The sequence below is a fragment of the Ruditapes philippinarum genome, unplaced genomic scaffold, assembly GCF_026571515.1.
Source record: "Ruditapes philippinarum isolate M1 unplaced genomic scaffold, ASM2657151v2 ctg9023_1_1_1_1, whole genome shotgun sequence".
NCBI classification, from domain to species: domain Eukaryota; kingdom Metazoa; phylum Mollusca; class Bivalvia; order Venerida; family Veneridae; genus Ruditapes; species Ruditapes philippinarum.
This window is the reverse complement of record NW_026854505.1, coordinates 56,634-77,881: the sequence shown is the minus strand read 5'-3', so window position 1 is coordinate 77,881 and position 21,248 is coordinate 56,634. Positions and strand designations below refer to the sequence as shown.

General features: G+C 32.8%; 1 protein-coding gene across 1 annotated transcript; it reads left to right on the top strand.

The window, feature by feature from the left end:
- Positions 1-262: 262 nt before the first annotated feature.
- On the top strand, positions 263-17,471 carry LOC132740299 (integrin beta-like protein 1; the record flags this gene model as incomplete). The annotated part of the gene is given in 12 exon segments (XM_060728177.1): positions 263-369; positions 841-930; positions 2,184-2,338; positions 3,250-3,407; positions 5,651-5,757; positions 6,324-6,407; positions 8,704-8,858; positions 12,406-12,569; positions 13,073-13,179; positions 13,642-13,731; positions 14,328-14,472; positions 17,067-17,471. Coding segments are annotated over 12 exon segments (1,487 nt in total), but the record flags the coding sequence as incomplete, so codon positions are not given.
- Positions 17,472-21,248: the final 3,777 nt, after the last annotated feature.

Genomic DNA, 21,248 nt, shown 5'->3' with positions numbered 1-21,248 from the left:
GCTAATTGCTGTCATTTTACTTTAACTTGAATTTACGACTGCGCTATTAGCAGGTTATCTCTTGCATGCAAATTGTATGTTTTAAATTACGTACAGAGTATTGGAAGAAACATAAGATATTTTTTGCATGTTGATATCGGCAGGAACTCATTTATATTCTTGAATGTTTCTAAATGTGATGTAATGGTACATGTTTTTAAATTACCTAGATTTTGAAACTAACCACATTTAGTGTTTTTGTCTGTATCTTGTTTGTTGCTAGGACACGGGCGGTGCTCTTGCGGACAATGTGAGTGTGAACCCGGCTATACCGGTGAGGCTTGCGAGTGTCCTACATCATCTGATTCCTGTATGGCCAGTAATGGAATGGTAAGACTGTTCTTGATTTATTTATCGCATGTGACACGACAACAGAGTTCATTATAAATTTCTTACTATACTCTCAGTATGAATATTATACTAAAAGAATTTATTATAATATATGATGAAAAAATAGTATTTTGTTCAAGTCCTAGTAAAAAACTCTTGAGGTTATTCTAAATGTCACCGAATATATTCTGGTAAACCTGGTAATGAAATTGAAAATGTTATATACTATATTTGTTCGTAAATATGTATCCTCCTGTTAGAACCGTGTGTGTCTAGATTCTTAAACATTCAATCCACCACAAAAAAGCGTAAATAGTAAGATTAAACAAACAGTAAAATGCAGGTCAGGTGTTGTTTTCTGTTATTTTTTAAAACTTATATAAAAGGCAAAGGCTGTTTTAGTTCATCTTAGCAGGTTATGGGCAGTGTTTTTATCATAATGAATAATTTGATAATTATCTTATGATTCAGATATGTAATGGAGTGGGAAACTGTGTCTGCGGCGAATGTATGTGTGATAAAGACTCGTATTTTCGCGGGCCAACATGTGAGGAATGCCCGGTAACTGTTTTTTCCCTTTTGATTATCGTTTTCTACTGTTTCTGTTTCTATCTCTCTTTTTAAAAAAATATGAACTTTAACTGTTGGTAGATATTTTTCTTTTATCTATCTAAATCTATCGTGATTCTCGAATTCGTGAATATTATTTAGTACCGTATTTCTTCGTTGATGTTCTTCTAGGGAAAGAGATGGTAAAATAGAGAAAATAAGAATCCTTTAAGAAAGTCCAACACGGCAAAATTGGAAATGTTGCAGGCTGGGTTTGATTGAGCCTGTTCATGGACGGTATTGTCATATGCAAACTACCGTCCATGCCCCCTAGCACCGCCTTAAGCAGAATTCAACATTTTAACATGAAAATGGTGAAATTTTGAATTTAGAAACATCCGAAGATGCAGATGTGTTCATACGGCGGCTATCATGTAAGTCACGTTAATGCTATAAAGGTCACGGTCACAGAAACATCTGTCTCGTAGCACTTCAAGTATTGTTTTATGTCTCATCCAAGAGTTTTAGATTCAAATCAATTAACGTTTGGTTTACTTGCCTCTACCTTTAGACTTTGAATACATTTGTATATGTTTTAAATGGTAAAATTTTTTATCACATACCCGTACTGCTTTAGCGACTCCGGTAATATGGTACTGCACGTTCATGAATATATTTTGACGGGACGTCATTTATGTTTTACAAACATTGTGTAAAGACGCGCTAAATGATAGCGTTACACTATAAGATGAGTCTTTTTCACATTAAACAGTCTTGATTTGGGTATGTTATATTCGTGTACGTTCATTACTGAATTTACTGAATTGTTGAATAAAATAATGCTATGTTTTGTAGATATTCGTATGAATCAGTTTCATTTATAACATTTGCTCGCCGAAACATATAGCATAGACTTTTAACTTATACATTTCCTCGTTGTACGTGTAGTGATGTGGCGCGAACCAGGTTTTTATTAGATTGAAGGAAAATATCTGAAGTTTTATTGCCAAAAAAACATTATACGGGCGTCCCCATTAACCATGACTTACTACTACATATGTAACCCTTATAATAGACAACGTGGTTAAACATCCTGGACGTAACAAACAGTTCAATTTTTTTATTGTTGTATATTTTGCAAATAATGTACCATAAAAAGTTTTCTTTAATATCAGAATGAAACAAAATGAGTTGAAGATTTTGCTTTTAGTAAATTTATTATTTACTCATAAACACAGATCCAGTTTAATGATTTTTCAATTTAGATTTTAGAACCGAAACATCCACAGTGTAACCATCGTGGAATGTTTGACCCGTGCGGCACGTGTAAATGCGAACCTTATTTCTATGGGGACATGTGTGAATGCGAGGCCAATTATCGGATTCCAGATCGTGACACAGCCATGGCCGCATGCACTGAGTAAGCCATGCCAATTTTATATGTCAAGGTTAAGTGGAGCCGCGGCCTTGTGGTTAAGGTGTCTGCCTCTCAACCCAGAGATCATGGGTTCGAGCCCTACACGGGCACGACCATGTTTCTTCATTTGACACAAGTACTGGTTGTTCAAGGAAGCGAACTCGAAAGTGATTAATATAAGTTGCAAGAACTTGTGTCGCAATCGAGCTAAAATGAATTTGTTTAAACCATGGTTTTTAAGTGGGAGGGGTGCGTGATATTGAGAAGTTCATTTTGGAAAATGTAGTGACATTATATAATTCGTTTTTCATCTGTGCCTGATTTAAGACACTTTATGAAAGACTCTAATCTTGCAACTGTGTTAAAAATACCTTTAGGTCTGAGAATTACAATTGATCTAACATAACTAACGCTATTCTAGGTATCCAGTAAAGATCTCCTTTTTTCAACTTAAAGCCGTATGCCTCGAGATAAGCCAAACTATTGCAAGACTATAAATATGTACTAAGTTTTTAAGAAAAGTAGAAAGATTCAAGTAATGATATATATGTTATTTGCCATATTAATTAATTTGCAATATTTATCACCATATATCAACTGCGCAAAGTTCTAACCCAGTGAGGATTGTTTGTCCTTGCATGGATTTTAAGTGCCTTTTTCAATGTGAAAATTACTTTCTTTGTTCACTTGATAAAATTAAACAACTTTTAAATACATTCAAGATTTTCATGAAAAGTTACATGAATCTGGAGGTATGCTGCTTTTAACCTGTCTGAGATATTTAATGTATGAGCTATTTTGGGAAATGGAACAATATAAATGCAACTTTGGTATGAAATCAAAGTTTTAATGAAAAACTGTTAATTCTCTCGGCTAAAATTGTTTCATTCTTTTATTTTTTTATTTTTTCCTAGCTCCGGTTCTGCGGAGCCGTGTAACGGGAGGGGTGAGTGTAAATGTGGGTCATGCGAGTGTTTTTCACGAGGATCGAACATGACTGAGGGTTATTTCGGACGGTATTGTGAATGTGACGACTTCTCATGTCCAAAACATGAAGGCAAATTATGTGGAGGTAATAATTGCTTTTCAAAATTTGTGCATCTGCTACTTAACATGAACATTAAGGGAAATAGTCCAATCATTAAATATTTGTTTTGGCTACCTTTCTTTAAGATAAAATATGGCTAAAGCCAAACGAAATTTCTGTATAACGTTTTATTTGTAAAAAAAGAGTGGAACAATCATTTTAAACTTTAGGCAGATTAAACATTCCCAATATCAACTATTGGCAATCACCATTGTAACAGTCAATCTTTTGAAATATGTGTATAAAGTACATGTATATAGTTAATTCAGCTCAACTTAACAATAGAAAAAATAGCAGAATATCAAACTTATAGTAATCAATTGTATGTACTGATGGGGAGGCTGTGCCAGTCTTTTAGTTTCATTTCTTTTTCTTAAAATGTGCTGTAATTTCAATTATTACCAAAATAAGAAGATCTGTCCATTGCGCCATTAATCCTTACTGTTGTGTTTTTCCATTCATATGCTTAATATGGTAATCTAATCATTTTGTTAATATTCCAGAACTTTTCATAAAGGTACACATTCGGACTGTTAATCATGCCAATTTTGAAGAACCTAAACTGTCAATATTAAAATGACATACCAGCAAGTATGAAGACTGTTCAATATAATATCACAATACCATTTAACAACTGACGATTCCTTATCACAATATTCTAGGACTGTTCATCATGCCGGCATAAATACTTTATGTCATTTATCATTAAATAATAATAATAACTGAAAATTATGCAACATATTTTATTGAACATAAAATTTTTACATATTTACATATAACATAATTGAGATCAATAAAGATACTGTTTTGTGATGAGTATTAATATTCATGCTCTACGGACATAAAATTGTCTTCTCCTGAAGCAAACCTCGAATAAAATCACGGAAATATCATTCATATTTCAAAAGAAAGTTATTCCCATTTAACTACTCGTCGCTGACTTTGATTGCTTCATATATTTATTAAAGGTAAATATTTCTTGAAAAAAATACATATCTACAAAGCTTATTCAAAATTGAATCAATCTACGTGAAAACTGATCAGGAAGCTATATGTTTTTTTATTGCCAATTCTCAACTAAGTTATGGTAATTTATCGATATAATCTATTTTTAAACATCACTAGCTTGAAATATGAACTGCGGGAAATGTGTTGTTAACAGGGTTTGGGGTAATTACGTTTGGTTATGTACGTCTTACCATTTCCCGCAAATAGATGAGTACATCGAAGCGTCAGTTCTATAAATTGTATTAAAATTGCGTGTTTCGATAACAAAACAAAACAAAAAAGAAACAAAACAAAAAAAAACACACATTTTCTGTGGTAATTTTGCAAAAATTCCTCTTATGCCGCCGATTATTTTTAGAACACAAATATATAAGTTTTTGATTTTATTTATTCAAATTATTGTGAACATTAAATACTTCAGCGGCAAATATCGTTTTCACTTCAGTGTTGTTATATTTTTCTGGTCCTTCGGGATCATTGATGCCAGCACTATTAAGTGTTGAGAATTGAGTACCGCTCAAGCCGGTGCTAGGGGGCGTGAGGGATGTTGCACGTATTCATTATCCCTCATGTACAGACTCAATCTAACCGAGTCTGCAGTTCTCTTGTAATTTTGTTGTGATTAATGCTTCCGAGGGATCACTTGTTTCCAGATTTTTATTATTTTCAAATTAAAGTTTCGTAAATATGTTGATGAATTCCCGATGTTCGACTGTAAGCCATTCGTATATACATGCGTTTTACTTTGTTATTTTTTAAAAAGCTTCTTAAATTATTCTTTAAATTTTGCTTTTATTTATCTGTATCGAAAATTTGAATGTTACACATGGACTATCAAATTATAGAATTGAATAAACTTTCTAATTACACAATACGGTGCCTTTCATTTTATTGAAGACTGGTCCTTGCGTCTTTCACTGAAATAATTATTTCCTTGTTCTGTTCTGGTAAGAAAACATATTTGACCACATATGACTTTCTGTCATTTAACTATTCGCTACTTCCGATTTTTGTTGTATCGAATCAAATTCTTTTATTTGTCAATTCGAATCAATAATCACAACCGGGTGAACGACTACAAGGTACTTTGGTCATGTTTTTTACCCCAAGTATTTAAATGTGTCTATGGGGATTTCTTTTTCTATATTTGCACATCTCTATTCTGTGATAAATGCACATTTCATCTTTATTTTGTACATGTATTTTATTTGTTACTATAGGACACGGTCGATGTGTTTGTGGTGAATGTCAATGTGACACTGGTTATTCTGGCGAGGCATGCGATTGCACGACAGACACGAGCACGTGCAAGTCAAGTAATGGATTGGTAAGCTAAGATTAGTGATCTTTATACTCTGAGGTATCACAATGTTTTTGTTTATATTGTATGGAGTAGTTGTATGGATTTGAGTCAAAACCATAATCTAAACCAGACATCACACAAAATAGCGCTCAAGTTGTTAATGTCAGGAAATAAAGCGAACAAAATGTTGTGATATGTTACTTTTACTATACATGTATTTGTCACTAAGCTTGTCTGAAGTTCATTGCCTGCAAGATTTCCTTTATTTTTAAATGACCCTAACCCTAACCTTATAATTTAGCAACTTTAAACATTTCTGTGGCATTATAGAATGTTTCTGATTGAAGGTCATTCTGTACTGGTTGTATCGTCTTTTGTGATCATATGTATGTTCTTATTGTAAGTCATTCATTGAAAAAATTCGGTGAAAAACGTTTTCGAAAATAGTTCAATTTTTTTCTTAATCTTCAAATTATTCTTCTCTGAAAGAAGTGTGACATCATTGCTTAAGTTTTGGTTGTTTCTGGGATATTACAAGTTTTAAAGCATTCACTTGTTTTTGTAGTATATTTTTTGCTTTCAAACTGCAGCTATGCAACGGACATGGCAGTTGTATATGTGGAGAGTGTGTGTGTGAAGAAACATTTAGAGGACCAAAGTGTGAGGACTGTCCTGTAAGTGATAATGAATCTATCAATTGTTAAAACCCTACAGTTACTCACTATGTCGGACACCGTAGTCACGGGAGAGTAACTGTTACACGAGGGATGGTGTTCTTATGATAACTTGTCAGGAGTTATTGGGATAATTGTCACGGAGTTCGTCGGAACAACTTTTGTATATACTACAAAAACACTCGTCAAGTGTAAAAGTGATTTTGGTGCTAAATTAAACTTTAATAATAAAGCTTGCCTTTCATCTTGTTTTATGTGTCAAAAACTAATTAATAGGCCATTTTTCATAGCCTCTTGCTTAAAATCTTGTAGTTTTGAGTAAAATATCCAAATTATTATCGCACGTATTGACCTGTTTATTTCTGGTCTTCATCCTTGCCATACATAATTACCAAATTATATGCAAAGTTGCAAACATAAAGCCCCTGCTAACATACTTACTTTTACCCGATTTTATAAATGGCCTGATGTTTTTGTGATATCTCCAAAGATGTCATAAAGTTCTTATGATAACTTCTGTTACTGCCAGTGTGTTTCTTGCGCTAAATCACGGAGCGTTTAAACGTTTTTTATTATTCTCATTTTGAAATGTAGTACGCTCATCCTTTGCACAAATATGAGGATATATAATGTTGGTTTCGAGTGTATTTTTTAGTTCAAGAGAGAGATATTATTTCTTACCCCTGTTTCTTGTGCAATGTTTCATTTTATAGTATTTTTGCTGACACAAATATCGTAGACTGGAAACGGGATTGATGTACAGCATTGACTAAAGTGATAAAATGCGCTTTGAGAGTAGTGTCTTCATATAGACATTATAAAAGACTTTTTGTTACAATGGTGCAAAGATTTGGAATAGAATACCATCTATATACGTTTTTCTAATTCTCTGACATCTTTTAAAAAGGCAACTTTAAAGAACATATCTTACAAATCAAATACAATGTACATGTAAATATTTTCATAACTCTGTCAATACTTATCATGCCTGTATATTGTTAATATTTGTAAATGAAAATGGTATAAGTGATATTCAATATCCTAAAAGAGGGTTTGGCAAAATCTAAATTGAACAGTTGTTATTGTTTTATAATGTTTTGTGTTTGTGCAAATTGTTCGAGAGATCGGTAGTTAAAGCCAACCGCAGTTGCGTTTTTATCATGTATCGTACTTTTTGGAGACATACATGGGGAGATTATCCTGGTTATATTCTTGTTTATTATGGTATAAAATGATAAAAATTACAATGCCCTTAGATAAGGGAAGCACAACTATATATCGGCTGCTTAAGAAAGGTGATTGCTTAAAATATGTGCAATTGAGAACAACGTGTACGTTCTGAGACATTTTTGTTTTGCGGATGACCGCTTATTCAATATTTACTGTAGATGACAGCTTATCACCTGTTTATCCTTTACAGACACTAAAGACAAACATTTTTAATTCACGTAGTTGTGCAAAGGATGAACGTACTATATTTCATAATGATTTACAACCTTATTGAATATAAAAGCGCTTAAACGTGCAGTGATTTAGCGCACGAAAAACACTGGCAGAAACAAAAGTTATCATAAGAACTCTATGACATCTTTAGAGTTATCACAAGAACTCTAGGACATTTAAAAACAAAATCTGGTATAAATTTGTTAGCCGGGGCTTTATGTTTATGTATGGCAAGAATGTAGACCAGATAAAAACAGGTCAATACGTGCGAATTTGCAAAAAAATTGGAAATTTTACTTAAAACTACCAGATTTTAAGCAAGAGGCGATGCAATATGGCATATGAATTCGTTTTTGATACATTATACAAGATGTTAGGCAAGCTTAATCATAAAAGTTTAATTTAGCACCTAAAACGCACTTTTTAAGATAAGAATTATCATTTTTGACGAGTGTTTTTGTAGTTTATACAAATGTTTAACGACGACCTCGGTGACAGTTTTCACCAGAACTCCGGACAAATTACCATAAGAACTCCATCCTTCATGTAATAGTTCCTCCCCCATGTAAGTGTCTAGTTTAACATGTTTCGCCAAAAATAAGCATCCGAATTAATTCTACTAAGCGCGTTTGAAAACTTTTTTTGTGAAAACGAATTTTATTGTCATACTATATAACTCGTCAAAAAGTAGTACCAATAAATATACATATTTATGTTTTATGTAGGATCGGTCACACAAACTGTTGATATAGAAAACAAAGGTAGAGTCTAAAATACGTATCATATTGTATTACATATATGTTTTTTTCGACCAGTTTGTTTGTAAAGTAACTTGTTAATAATTGCTTCTTAGATCCAGGAACATGAATTTTCTAGTGAACTTTGTTCGTATCGTGGTACGAACATGTGTGGTGACTGTGTATGTGATGAAGGTCACTATGGTAAGGCGTGTGAATGTGATGTCATGCCCGAAATGACGAGAGAAGAAGTTATGCGCCAGTGTATAAGGTTAGATTTCTATATTTTATAAACTACTTGCTTTTTCTAATAAATGGCACGGAGCATATATCAAAATGTCACAGCGTTCCTGAGATGGCTGTCAGCTTATTTACTGTAATTTTTTCGAGATGAAATATGTATAATTAATCTAAAGGACTCGGCACAGTGTTGAGATAGTGTAAAAAGTAATTCAAAAAAAATATACTGGATATATAACGTGCTTTGCCTGCTCATTTGCAAACTACTTAATAGTAACTAAGCCTTAAACTGGCAGATTTTACCTTCTTCCCAAAATACACAAAGAGGGAACCCCAGGCCGCCCCATTGTTTCTGTCAACGGTCACCCAACAGAACGCATCTCAGAATTAGCCGACCACCATCTTCGGCCATTTGTACGTTCTTTGCCTTCTCATTTGCAGTGGTCAAATGTAACACGCAAATCACGTGAGACATACTGGATTCGCCGACTTAATACGCTTGAGCCATCAGGAGTCAATGAAGGAGACTAACTTTAACAGAAATTTTCGCCTATATCTGACAACTTGATTGAAACCTTCCTTAAATAATCAGGCGGTGCCGGGGAGGGCACTCTTTCCTGGTGCTTGGGAGCTTTCCATATATTGTCATTTGTATTTAATTTCTACTTTATAAAACATCTTACTTGATGAAAATTAGAATTTCTGACATTATTTTTTAGTAAATAAATACAAAACGGCTTTATACATGTAGTTTAAATTTTTGTTAAAAAAGTTTAAATTCCCCTAAGATTCGATATTATATCTACGTTACAGCACATTGTCCTCGGGCTATAATATTATTTTGTTAAGTATAACAACAATGACCATTCATAATCCATGCAATTTTATCACCTTTCTAGCGACTGTGTTTCAGTTTAATATTTGATACTATACAGTACACACGTATAGAGATTTTTGTTTTGTAATACACCCCTGATGAAGGCATAATACGCCAACAGTACTTGGGTATTTATACTTTAGCACTGTATGAACGTTTATTTTCTCCCAATTAATTGTTCGTCTACGTTTTTGTATCCTTGTTGGGATCCAGTGTTTTTGAAAGGTGTTTTGTAGATGTAAACATTTTCACAAACCTACTGAATATATAATATATAGACTAAGGGTAAAACACGCCAAATCGGCCGAATGATGTCACAAGTCCAGTATAAGTGAAAATTGCAAAGTCATTCTTATGTAAAACATATAAAACTAGTCTATATATCAAATTGTAGAAAATCAAGTGGGGACTGGTTCCACGGTTGTGTCCGACCAGCAAAAAAAAAAAGATATCGATATGTTGTTCAAAAACGGTTTAAGTGTGGACAATAATGTCGGTGATGTCATTTAGCTGCAATTTGATATATATCTTTATATGATTTACCCAAGAATGACTTTGTAATTTTTCTTAACAAAGGACAATACATTGGGCCCATTTGCGTGTTTAACCCCTTTTTTTTTATTTTTATAACAGTCAAAAATATTTTTTTTATAAAAAAACTTTTTTAACACTTTTCCCCAAAACTGTGGAGCCCTGTTAACTAATAGTGTACTACAGTACATTTTAAGACAATAATCTTGAAATTGGCAATTATGGGATAACATAAATAACTATTTTTAATACAAGGTCAGTTTAAACGTGAAGTGCTTCAATTGAAAAGTAATAAGCAACAAGTTATATAAGTATAATCGTGTATAACTTCATGCTGACAAACTTATTCTGCATAATTTAAGTATATGTAGCTTAGATCCGATTTTGTGATTTGATCAAAAGATATTACTGAAGAATTATTCAATGAATTATCTTGACCAAGTTATATTTTGTTGTAAAACAATAAAATTATCTCAAGGTTTTGAACTACCTCATTTTGCCTCAAATTGAATTGCACCTTTTTATACCTCTGCAATTGAAATTATTTCATAGTATTACGATGATATTTATAATACCCCCTTCGAAAAAGAGGGGGTATATTGTTTTGCTAATGCCGGTCGGTCTGTCTGTCCGTCGGAAGACCATATGGGTTCCGCTAATTATCATCACAAAGTCAATATATTTCACATACTGATTGGCCATAACTAGTTAATGACCCCTATTGATTTTGTTGTCACTATGTCAAAGTTCAATATAACAGGGGCCTTAAATGTCGGAATGGTTTCCGCTCATTTTCTTGAAATATATTTATCACAAAGTCATATTTCATATACTGGTTGGTCATAAGAAGTGGATTTTGGGGTGATAAGGTCAAAGATCATGACCACGGAGGCCTTAAATGTTAGAAAAGCTTCTCCTAAAAGCTATTAATCACAAAGTCTTCATATTTCAAATACAGATTGGTCATAACCAGTAGATAACCCCTTTTTCATTTGGGGGTAATTAGGTCAAAGGTCAAGGTCATAGGTGCCTTAAATGTCGAACTGGTTTCCGGTCCTTACAAGTTTCTTGAAAACTATTTCTCACAAAGTCTTCATATTTTACATACGGATTGGTCATAACTGACCCCTATTGATTTTGGGGTCACTAGTTCAAAAGTCAAGGTCACAGGAACGTTGACTATCAGAATGGATATTGCTCATTACCTTGAAAACTATTTATCACAAAGTCTTCATATTTCGCAAATTGATTGGTCATATGTAGTAGATGACCCCTATTGATTTAAGGTTACTAGTTCAAAGGTTAAGGTCACAGGCGCCTTAAATTTCAAAATGGTTTCTGTTCATTGAAAACAATTTATAACAAAGTTTTCTTATTTCACATTTTGATTGGTCATATGTGGTAGATTATCTGATGATCCCTTTTGATTTCGGGGTAACTAGTTCAAAAGTCAAAGGGGCTTAAATGTCAGAATGGTTTCCGCTCATTATCTTTGAAACTATTTATCACTTCCCCTCATTATCTTGAAAACTATATATCACAAAGTCTTCATATTTCACACTTTGATTGGTCATAACTAGTAGACGTCCCTTATTGATATTCGGCCTTAAATGTAAGAATGGTTTCCGCTCATTACCTTGAAAACATTTTTACCACAAAGTCTTCATATTTCACATATTGATTAGTCATAATGGGCGCATTAGTTCAAAGGTCAAGGTCTTTATATTTCACACTTTGATTGGTCATAACTAGTAGATGTCCCTTATTGATATTCGGTCTTAAATGTAAGAATGGTTTCCGCTCATTACCCTGAAAACTTTTTTATCACAAATTCTTCATATTTCACATATTGATTAGTCATAACGGGGTCATTAGATCAAAGGTCAAGGTCTTTACATTTCATTTATTGTAGTTGGTCATTATTTGTCTTCTTTTTCAAAAACCGAACACTTCCATGTACCCATTAATGGCAAGTATCTATAACAAAATTGCCAAAAAGACTAGAAAGGGTGCATATGTGTCGTTCTAAATTTCTTGTTATTTATTGGAACGATATGTGTCTGATTTTGTTGGGTTTTCTATAAACTTTTTGTCATAAAAAGATTACAAATGACTTGAAATAACAAACACAATAAATTAATGTAAATAAAAATCTCTTTTTTACAATAAGTCCAAATTCAACAACTGGAGTAATGTGTTCTGGGAGAGGAGAATGTATTTGTGGGTTTTGTAGTTGTAACCCTTTACGGCCTCAATCATCACAAGTTTACTCGGGTCAGTTTTGTGAATGCAATGATTACTCATGTTCCTACAGTAATAACCGGATATGTGCAGGTAATCAATTCATTTATTACAATATTCCTTATAATCAGGTACGCGCGGCATTAAATGAGTCAACTGAAACTATTATATGTTAAGCATATACTTGTCGAGATTGTCTTAGACCAACAAATGCCTTTGTTGTTAATGTTATCAAGATGTAAAATCAACAACAACGACAAAAAAAACAACAAATAACAGAGGGAAGAGTCGCCGATTGAATCATTTTGTATTTAGTGGAATGAAGACATCAATCAGCTAATTGCTGTCATTTTACTTTAACTTTAATCTGACTACTATGCTGTAAGCAGGTTATCTCTAGCATGCAAATTGTACGTTTTAAATTACGTGCAGAGTATTGGAAGAAACATAAGATATTTTGCATGTTGATACCGGCAGGAAATCATTTATATTCTGGAATGTTTCTAAATGTGATGTAATGATACATGTTTTTAAATCACCTAGATTTTTAAACTATCCACATTCAGTGTTTTTGTCTGTAACTTGTTTGTTGCTAGGACACGGGCGGTGCTCTTGCGGACAATGTGAGTGTGAACCCGGCTATACCGGTGAGGCTTGCGACTGTCCTACATCATCTGATTCCTGTATGGCCAGTAATGGAATGGTTAGACTGTTCTTGATTTATTTATTGCATGTGACATAGTTCATTTTGACATTTCTTATAATACTCTCAATATGAATATTATACTAAAAGAATTTATTGTAATATATTATGAAAAATAATATTTAATCAAGTCCTAGTAAAATAAACTCTTGAGTTTATTCTAAATGTCACCGAATATATTCTGGTAAACCTGGTAATGAAATTGAAAATGTTATATACTATTATTTGTTCATAAATATGTATCCTCCTGTGAGAGCCGTGTGTGTCTAGATTCTTAAACATTCCATGCACCACAAAAAGCGTCAATAGTAAGATTAAACAACCACTAAAATGCAGGCCAGGTGTTGTTTTCTGATTTTTTTTTAACTTTTATAAAGGCAAAGGCTGTTTAAGTCTATCTAAGCAGGTTATGGGCATTGTTTTTGTCATAATGAATCATTTTTTAATTATCTTATGATTCAGATATGTAATGGAGTGGGAAACTGTGTCTGCGGCGTATGTTTGTGTGATAAAGACTCGTATTTTCGCGGGCCAACATGTGAGGAATGCCCGGTAACTGTTTTTTCTCTTTTCATTGTCGTTTTCTACTGTTTCTGTTTCTATCTCTCTTTTTAACAGAATATTACTACTGTTGGTAGATATTTTTCTTTTATCTATCTAAATCAATCGTGATTCTCGAATTCATGAATATAATTTAGTATCGTATTTGTTCTTGATGTTCTTCTGGGCAAATGGATGGTAAAATAGAGAAAATAAGAACCCTTTAAGAAAGTCCAACATGGCCAAATTGGAAATGTTGCAGGCTGGGTTTGATTGAGCCTGTTCATGGACGGTATTGTCATATGCAAACTACCGTCCACGCCTGCTAGCCACAGCTTAAGCAGAATTCAATATTTTAACATAAACATGGTGAAATTTTGAATTAAGAAACATCCGTAGATGTGTTCATACGGCGGCTATCATGTAAGTCACGTTAATAATGCTATAAAGGTCACGGTCACAGAAACATGTGTCTCTATTGTTTTTATGTCTCATCCAAGAGTTTTAGATTCGAATCAATTTACGTTTGGTTTACTTGCCTCTACCTTTAGACTTTGAATAAATTTGTATATCTTTAAGCATACAAAGTTATCAAATGATCATTTCAGACATGTCCTGGAGTGTGTCAGACTTACAAAAGCTGCGTGTTCTGTATATTAGGATCAGGGGAGTACACTAAAGAATATTGTTCGACAAACTGCCAGATGCGGAATATTGAGATTGTCGATTCATTGAATCTGGATGGAGAAAACGGTCAGTTTTGAAACATCAGAAATAGTTTCATGTCAAAAAGGCGATTGATGCAAATAAAACGAACTTTTAGATATTTAAGACAACTGTTAATACTTCTACATTTAATCCTTTACTACACGAACAGTCAACATACATTGAAAATAAGATAAATATTCTTTTTAATCAACAATAGGATATGAGAGCATATGTAAGATGGCATTATCTAACAGTTTATGTAAAACAGATTACCTAAGTAGTTTACTACCATTGATTAAGGCTTTCTAACACTGTGAAATGACAAACGAGTTTAAAACATCAATGTTTTGGCATATATGTTACAGACTGTTGGTGATACACTGATACAGATATTTTAATGTAGATCAAGATCTTAATGTCCCTTTATACGAGGGTTGTTCAAAAAGTAAAAGGATTAAGAGTCTTGCATATTCATATTTCATTCAATTAAGAATATTTTCATATGTACAGCGATCGTAAAATATTCTCTACAATTTAAGCATAAATTTATAATATTCTTTTGCTAAACGTGTGTTTTCTATTATATTGAATAACCATGGTAACACGCATCCGGCGCAACATATCAAAATAGTTATTGAAGCTACGTTGTACTTCGAATTCATTTATAGTTTATTCTCTGATTGTCTATATATTCCATCAACAGATTTAGTTATAATTATGTGACATTATGTTCAAATTTGACGTCATTCGGATATAAAATGGCTCGTTGAACACGACATTATTGTTGTGTATACATTTAACATTGTATTTTCAGTTTCTTGTATTTGGCCTTTTTCAATTTGGGTGGTTCCAGTAGTCCTACTTGAATACTGTATAATCACCCTTAGGATATGTTGCCTGCTTTTTAAATTTGTCTTTTGACGTCTTAACTGTGATATGCAGGCTTCATAACCTCAGATCCCCTTTCAAAATTCCATTTTGTTTAGTTCCGCCCATTGTTTTCTCGTTTAGGGCACACGCATTCTTTGACTTGGGGACCATACGCCGCTTTTCATGGAATGACACTACTGTGTCACATTGAAGGTTCCATGATAACTGCCGTATGAACACATCTGCGGATGTTTTGAATTTAAAATTTCACCATTTTTGTGTTTAAATGTTGAATTCTGCTTAAGCCGGTGCTAGGGGGCGTGGACGGTAACTTGCACTTTCCATTACCGTCCATGAACTGGCTCAATCAAACCGAGCCTGCAACATTTTATAATTTTGTCGTGTTGGGCTTTCTTTAGGGATTCTGTTTTTCACTATTTTGTTATTTAGTTTATAACAGCAGTGGTCATCACGTTAAATGTAAAAATATGACTGTAAATTCGTGCTGTCAACAGATTACCTATTCTCATTCAGATATATACAAAATAATTTAATTAACAAAGGACAATCATCCTGCCATAAGAACACTAGTTTTCAGCTGGCGCAAGCAATTCAAAAACGGCGGATACAAGATAACAAACAGGAAAGGGCGAGGATGAAAGCGGAAAATTGACGGGACGTTAGTGACGTCAATTGCAAAAGCGCTACAAAAGGTTCAACGGTAAACGAATTGCGAACTATCAGGCATTTTTTATGTCTGCTACGAGTCTACTTATTTAGTTCTGACCAAAGGATTGAATAAAAGATATTTGTTTTAAACACTTTTTTATCGTATTTGTCCAGAAATACGTGTTTTCAAAAAACTAATATAATAATGATTAACTGTAATAATTATTAGTATTTCCGCCAATTTTGTTTAAATACCTGATATACGAGTACTGTGCTAAGTAGAAAAAAATACTTTTCAATTAAATTCATATTGTTATTTAACTGTGTAAAATCATATTGTTTTACAATGTATGATACCATATGTAAATGAATAATGAATCGCCTTTGCATTAACATTTAAGTCCATGCCTGTTGAGTTTCAAGATTACTCAAAATATATCAAAAAGCAGAGAATGGCTGGCTATCAGCCAAGTTTTTATATTATTTGTTTGTGGGAGCGGAACGAAATTGTGATCGCGTTCTTCCTTTCTTCGTCTCCACATGTGAAGCCTGGTCATAGTCACATGATTTAGACACCTAGAGCACTAAAGACACTATTTTCAGAAAGAATGACGCTGGTTACATTTTGTATTTATTTCACGACGCCAAGAACGTCATTTATTGTATTGTTAGCGTGCGCCGGGTTTCTTACCCCTTGTCATTTGAAAATTTCACAGATATCTTATTTGTTAACATTTTGCATTGATTTTTTCACTGTATATAGAGAACCTGTTCCGATAATTGTCTCTTGTAAAATTGTGTACGTAAATTAAAAAATGTGAGCAGTAAAGCTGCAGTCATATTACTTTTTGAACAACCCTCGTATAAGACAAAACCGGAAGAATTAACATTAAATGTTTTTTAAACGCAGACAATGTTGTTTACAGATATGAAGAGTAGTTAGTTAACAAGTATAAAGATGACCACGTGGCATTTATTTGACATCCCTTCATTTATTCGAGCATGCCGGCCGGCAATCATTCGGGTATGCAGGCCGCCATTTATTCGGGCATGCCGGCATTTTTTGCATGTACAAATTGTTTCATTTATTCATATTTCAGGAGGAGAAACACCAAAACAGTGTAGCTACTGGGACGAAACCGATGATGTCAACGTTTTATTTACTTACACTTACGATGACTTTAACCAAATTCTTATCAAAGTGCAGCGAAGAGATATGAATTAGTGTTTTATAATCCAACCATACTTATATTGATATTGTCATTAGGAAAAGAAAATTAGTTTAAACCTTTGTTATTACAAATAAAAAGAATTAACCTGCAAATGTGTAGTCTAGTATTATATATACATAACAGACCAATTAAAAGAACTTACATGTACGTTGCGTTCATTGAACGCCGCCTTTCCTTGTTGATCTTGTTTATCATATTTTATTACATGTACGTAACAAAGTGTCGTTTAGTATTTTATAACGTTAGCGAAGCAATAAATTGTTGGTAAAAGAACTCCAAGCTCTGTTTTCTTTTTATAACTTTCGAATAGTAACAAAGTTAAGTTAAAAAAGTAACAATAACTTTTAGTTCACCTTAGCAGAGTTGAACTTTTGTTCCTCTTTATTCAAATTAAGAACATCCCCGTCTAAGCAAAAAGGTAGATTTTGATCAAACCCGGAAAAAGGTATGTAAAATGTTTCAGTATGATGTAGAAGTATGTTGCACTAGCTAGAAATAAACCTTAAAAAAAAGATCTTCAAACGCCGAAACTTCTGATGTTTGCCCTATGACATCAACCTATGGTTATCTAATATGGTTGTATAAATCATTTACCAAGCATTGTGTATTACTTAGATTATATAGACTTCTATAGTAAAGAACATTTAAATATTTCCTGCGTGATGTAGCACTTCTAAGTGGATGTCTACAAATATCTTATAGCGTATGCAGCTGGGGTCGAAAGTGACCTTATTACTAACCAATGCATTTAAGAGTTGTGACCTTATAATCCCAGCTGAGCAATCAAGCGTCACCGTGGCCCTATTGTTTTTAACCGTAACATAACAATACATGTTAGTTCAAAGAAAAGAAACTAATTTACAAATTAGTCTTTTATAATCCTGTTATAAGTAGAAAAGTACAATTGCGAAACGTTGCATAATAACCTGAACATGAGCAAAACCTAATATTAATAACAAGGTAATGTAGCAAACTTTATTAGTTGTGTTATGTATCTTGTCAATGAAAACGGTTCAATGATACGAATTAATTTGAGGCAATTGTTCATTTAAGAAAAAGATGCTAAAACTGCCTTCACTTGCACTTAGTTCATGGATGCAGCACACAGGCTTTCTTGGCATAAAAAATTAATAACAAAGAGAGGAATGTGTTAAACAGTATCAAGAATCTATATTTTTATGGTAACAATTCTGCACTGGAGTATGCATGCAGACGCTTTAACAATATGAACTTGAACTGTTAATTGAATATGGAATCTGGAATATCTTGTTTATCTATGTGTTTAAGATACTTTGTAATAAACTTACAAGGTATTATGCAAGTAAGGGCGCTCTTCATTTCGTTTAGTAAGAGTTACCCTTATCTTGCTGCCAAAGCCTCTGTTTTATGTGTTTCCTTATTATATGCTATAATAATTATAGCATATTGTCACAAGGAAACTTATTACTATATTACTTATGAATAAATCATTTAAAATGTCAATACTTGGTAAATAAAAAAAATAATTCTTGTAATATTCTTAAATAGGACCTACACTTTCCATTATATTACAGTGACCCCCCCCCCTCTTTACTCCACTTTTTGTCTCTATTCTGATCTCTTTTTTCTTTTTTCTGTCTATTTATCTCCCTTTCCCCCATGTCGAGAAATTATTTAAATATTGTAAATATATGGAAGGAATTAAATGCAGGTACAATGAACTTTTGCTATGTCATGTTGTTACTAAAATAAATTATAGATATGTTTTTACAGGAGAGAGATTCATATAAGCTCTAAGCTTCTACTCAATCCTAAATGTAATTTATATATTGTAATCTTGTCTGTAAATATTGATGTAGAAATAAATATTGTTTAAACCAAGAATCTATATTTAGCTGTACAAATATATTGAAGTATTTTAAGTAACATTTATTGTATAGCCCTCTATTAGATAAATCTTTTACATAAGACATGACATGTATAACTAGCATGAATATCATGAAATAATGTATTCAGTAATGCTTACTGTAACTATAAATAGAACAGTTGTGCCAGCGTAATGATTTTGAAAAGATACCAAATGTATAGACAATGTATAATTAAGGCTAAAGAAAAAACATTCATTGTTTAGTTTATATATTATACTTAAAATGAGATTCTACCAGTAAAAATGTAATGATAAGCATCCCTGCTACATTTTGCACAAATCGGGGAGAGGCTTGACCCAATGGTCATAATCTTCATAAATTCCAGGTCCACAAGTCAGCATAGGGATCCTTTCAGATAGTGTCCCAACAAGCGCACTATTCATAGTTGTTTCGTACGTTTTTCACTGAATTATAGTCCACTATTTGACGAAGAGCTGTATTCGGTGTAACTGTTGCTTTTTGTCACATGTTATGAAAATATGTTATTTATTGTACACAGATAAACATGATGACAAGTTATAAAGTTTCGGTACTATAGTATATGTAACGTCTTATTGTCCGTCTGCCCGTACGTTTACCGTCTGTCTCGTTGTGCATTTATCTGTCTGTCTGTTTATCTACCTGACTGTCTGTCTGTCCGTCTGTCTTTGAAAATCTAATGATATTTTTTGTTGTTCATTCTGCTATATATTATCCTTATGAAAACAAATGATTATGTGTTGTTTTTGTTGTTTGTCTCTCCGTCTTTTGTCAGTCCTGGTTTATTTCTATGGAGAATATGATATATATTCTGTGAAACTTGTTTTATTCATACTTAAAGGAATGGAACGAAACGGAACGGAACAAACATTGGGGCACCACATAGGGCACGGCATTTTTTAACTAATATGTTTCCTTAATGATATATTAAAACTGCCGAGCGAACAGTCAGTCTAGGGCTTTTCTAACTGAACCGTCTGAATACCCACCTTTGATAAAATCTTCGAGACTGAAAACAGCTGTTCCGGTATTTTTTCATCTTGGTATTTTTACAGATACATGACTTTATTACATGCAACCTGTTTAAAAAATATTCTTGACTTATATTCAATCTAGGAATTCCAATTATCATAATATTTATTATTCATAAAAACTGAAAAATGAAAGAAATATGAGTGAACAATTTAATCTTTTTGGCAATATCTGGACCTCTTTAATATATATCGAATGGCGTCATATCCAGTACACTCCTTATAAATATATAAAATTCTAAAGTTTATTAATAATAATCGTAAATAAATTATTGCCAAATATGATATGTAATATCATACACAATTAAAGCTAACATAAACTATTACATTCAACGTTGTGTATTTTCAACACACTATTAATCGGATTCCGTTTCGTTCCGTAAAATATAAGTATAAAATAGGATAATGATATTTAGCAGAACGGAGCAAGATTTGTTATGCATGACACATTTCCTTCTTAATAATGCTTGTACAAACTTCACTTATAAATAATCATTTATGATGCAAAAACGAAAAAGCAGATTACCTATCCTGCAACAGAAGACTCGTCAAAAATACAGGAATGTGGAATCAAAGCAATATCTTTTAATCATTAACCATGTGGGGTGGGGTACTGAACGATTGCGATTTGAAAAAAAAAAGAAATTCGTGAATCCAGAGGACTGGGGCTGGTTAGGCATGACCCCTTCCCAGGGAGGCACCTGTTTGTAATCTTTGCAAAAAATTGACTCCTTCCTATTTTTTTTTCAATATCCTATTGTTACCGAAAAATGAAACATATATGCTATGATCAACTGCTGATACAAACCAAATACATGCAAGACCTGATACAAAGTAGGTTAAAAGAACTTATAGGAATAAAGCTATGCACTATGGAATGATCTACATTTATATATTCAAGTATCTTCCTCTCTATATGTTTTTAACAGAAATATAAAACAAAAATATTTACATATACATTAATATATTATTTATATTCACACGAATCTGATGAATGCATGACTTGTGTCTGTCGATTTAAATGTTTGTTGCTTACATTTTTTATATGTGTGTACAAATATGTGGGTTTCTTTACTATGCTTAATTGAAATAAGATATGTATTTTTTAATATGTTACCTTCTAGAAATCAAGT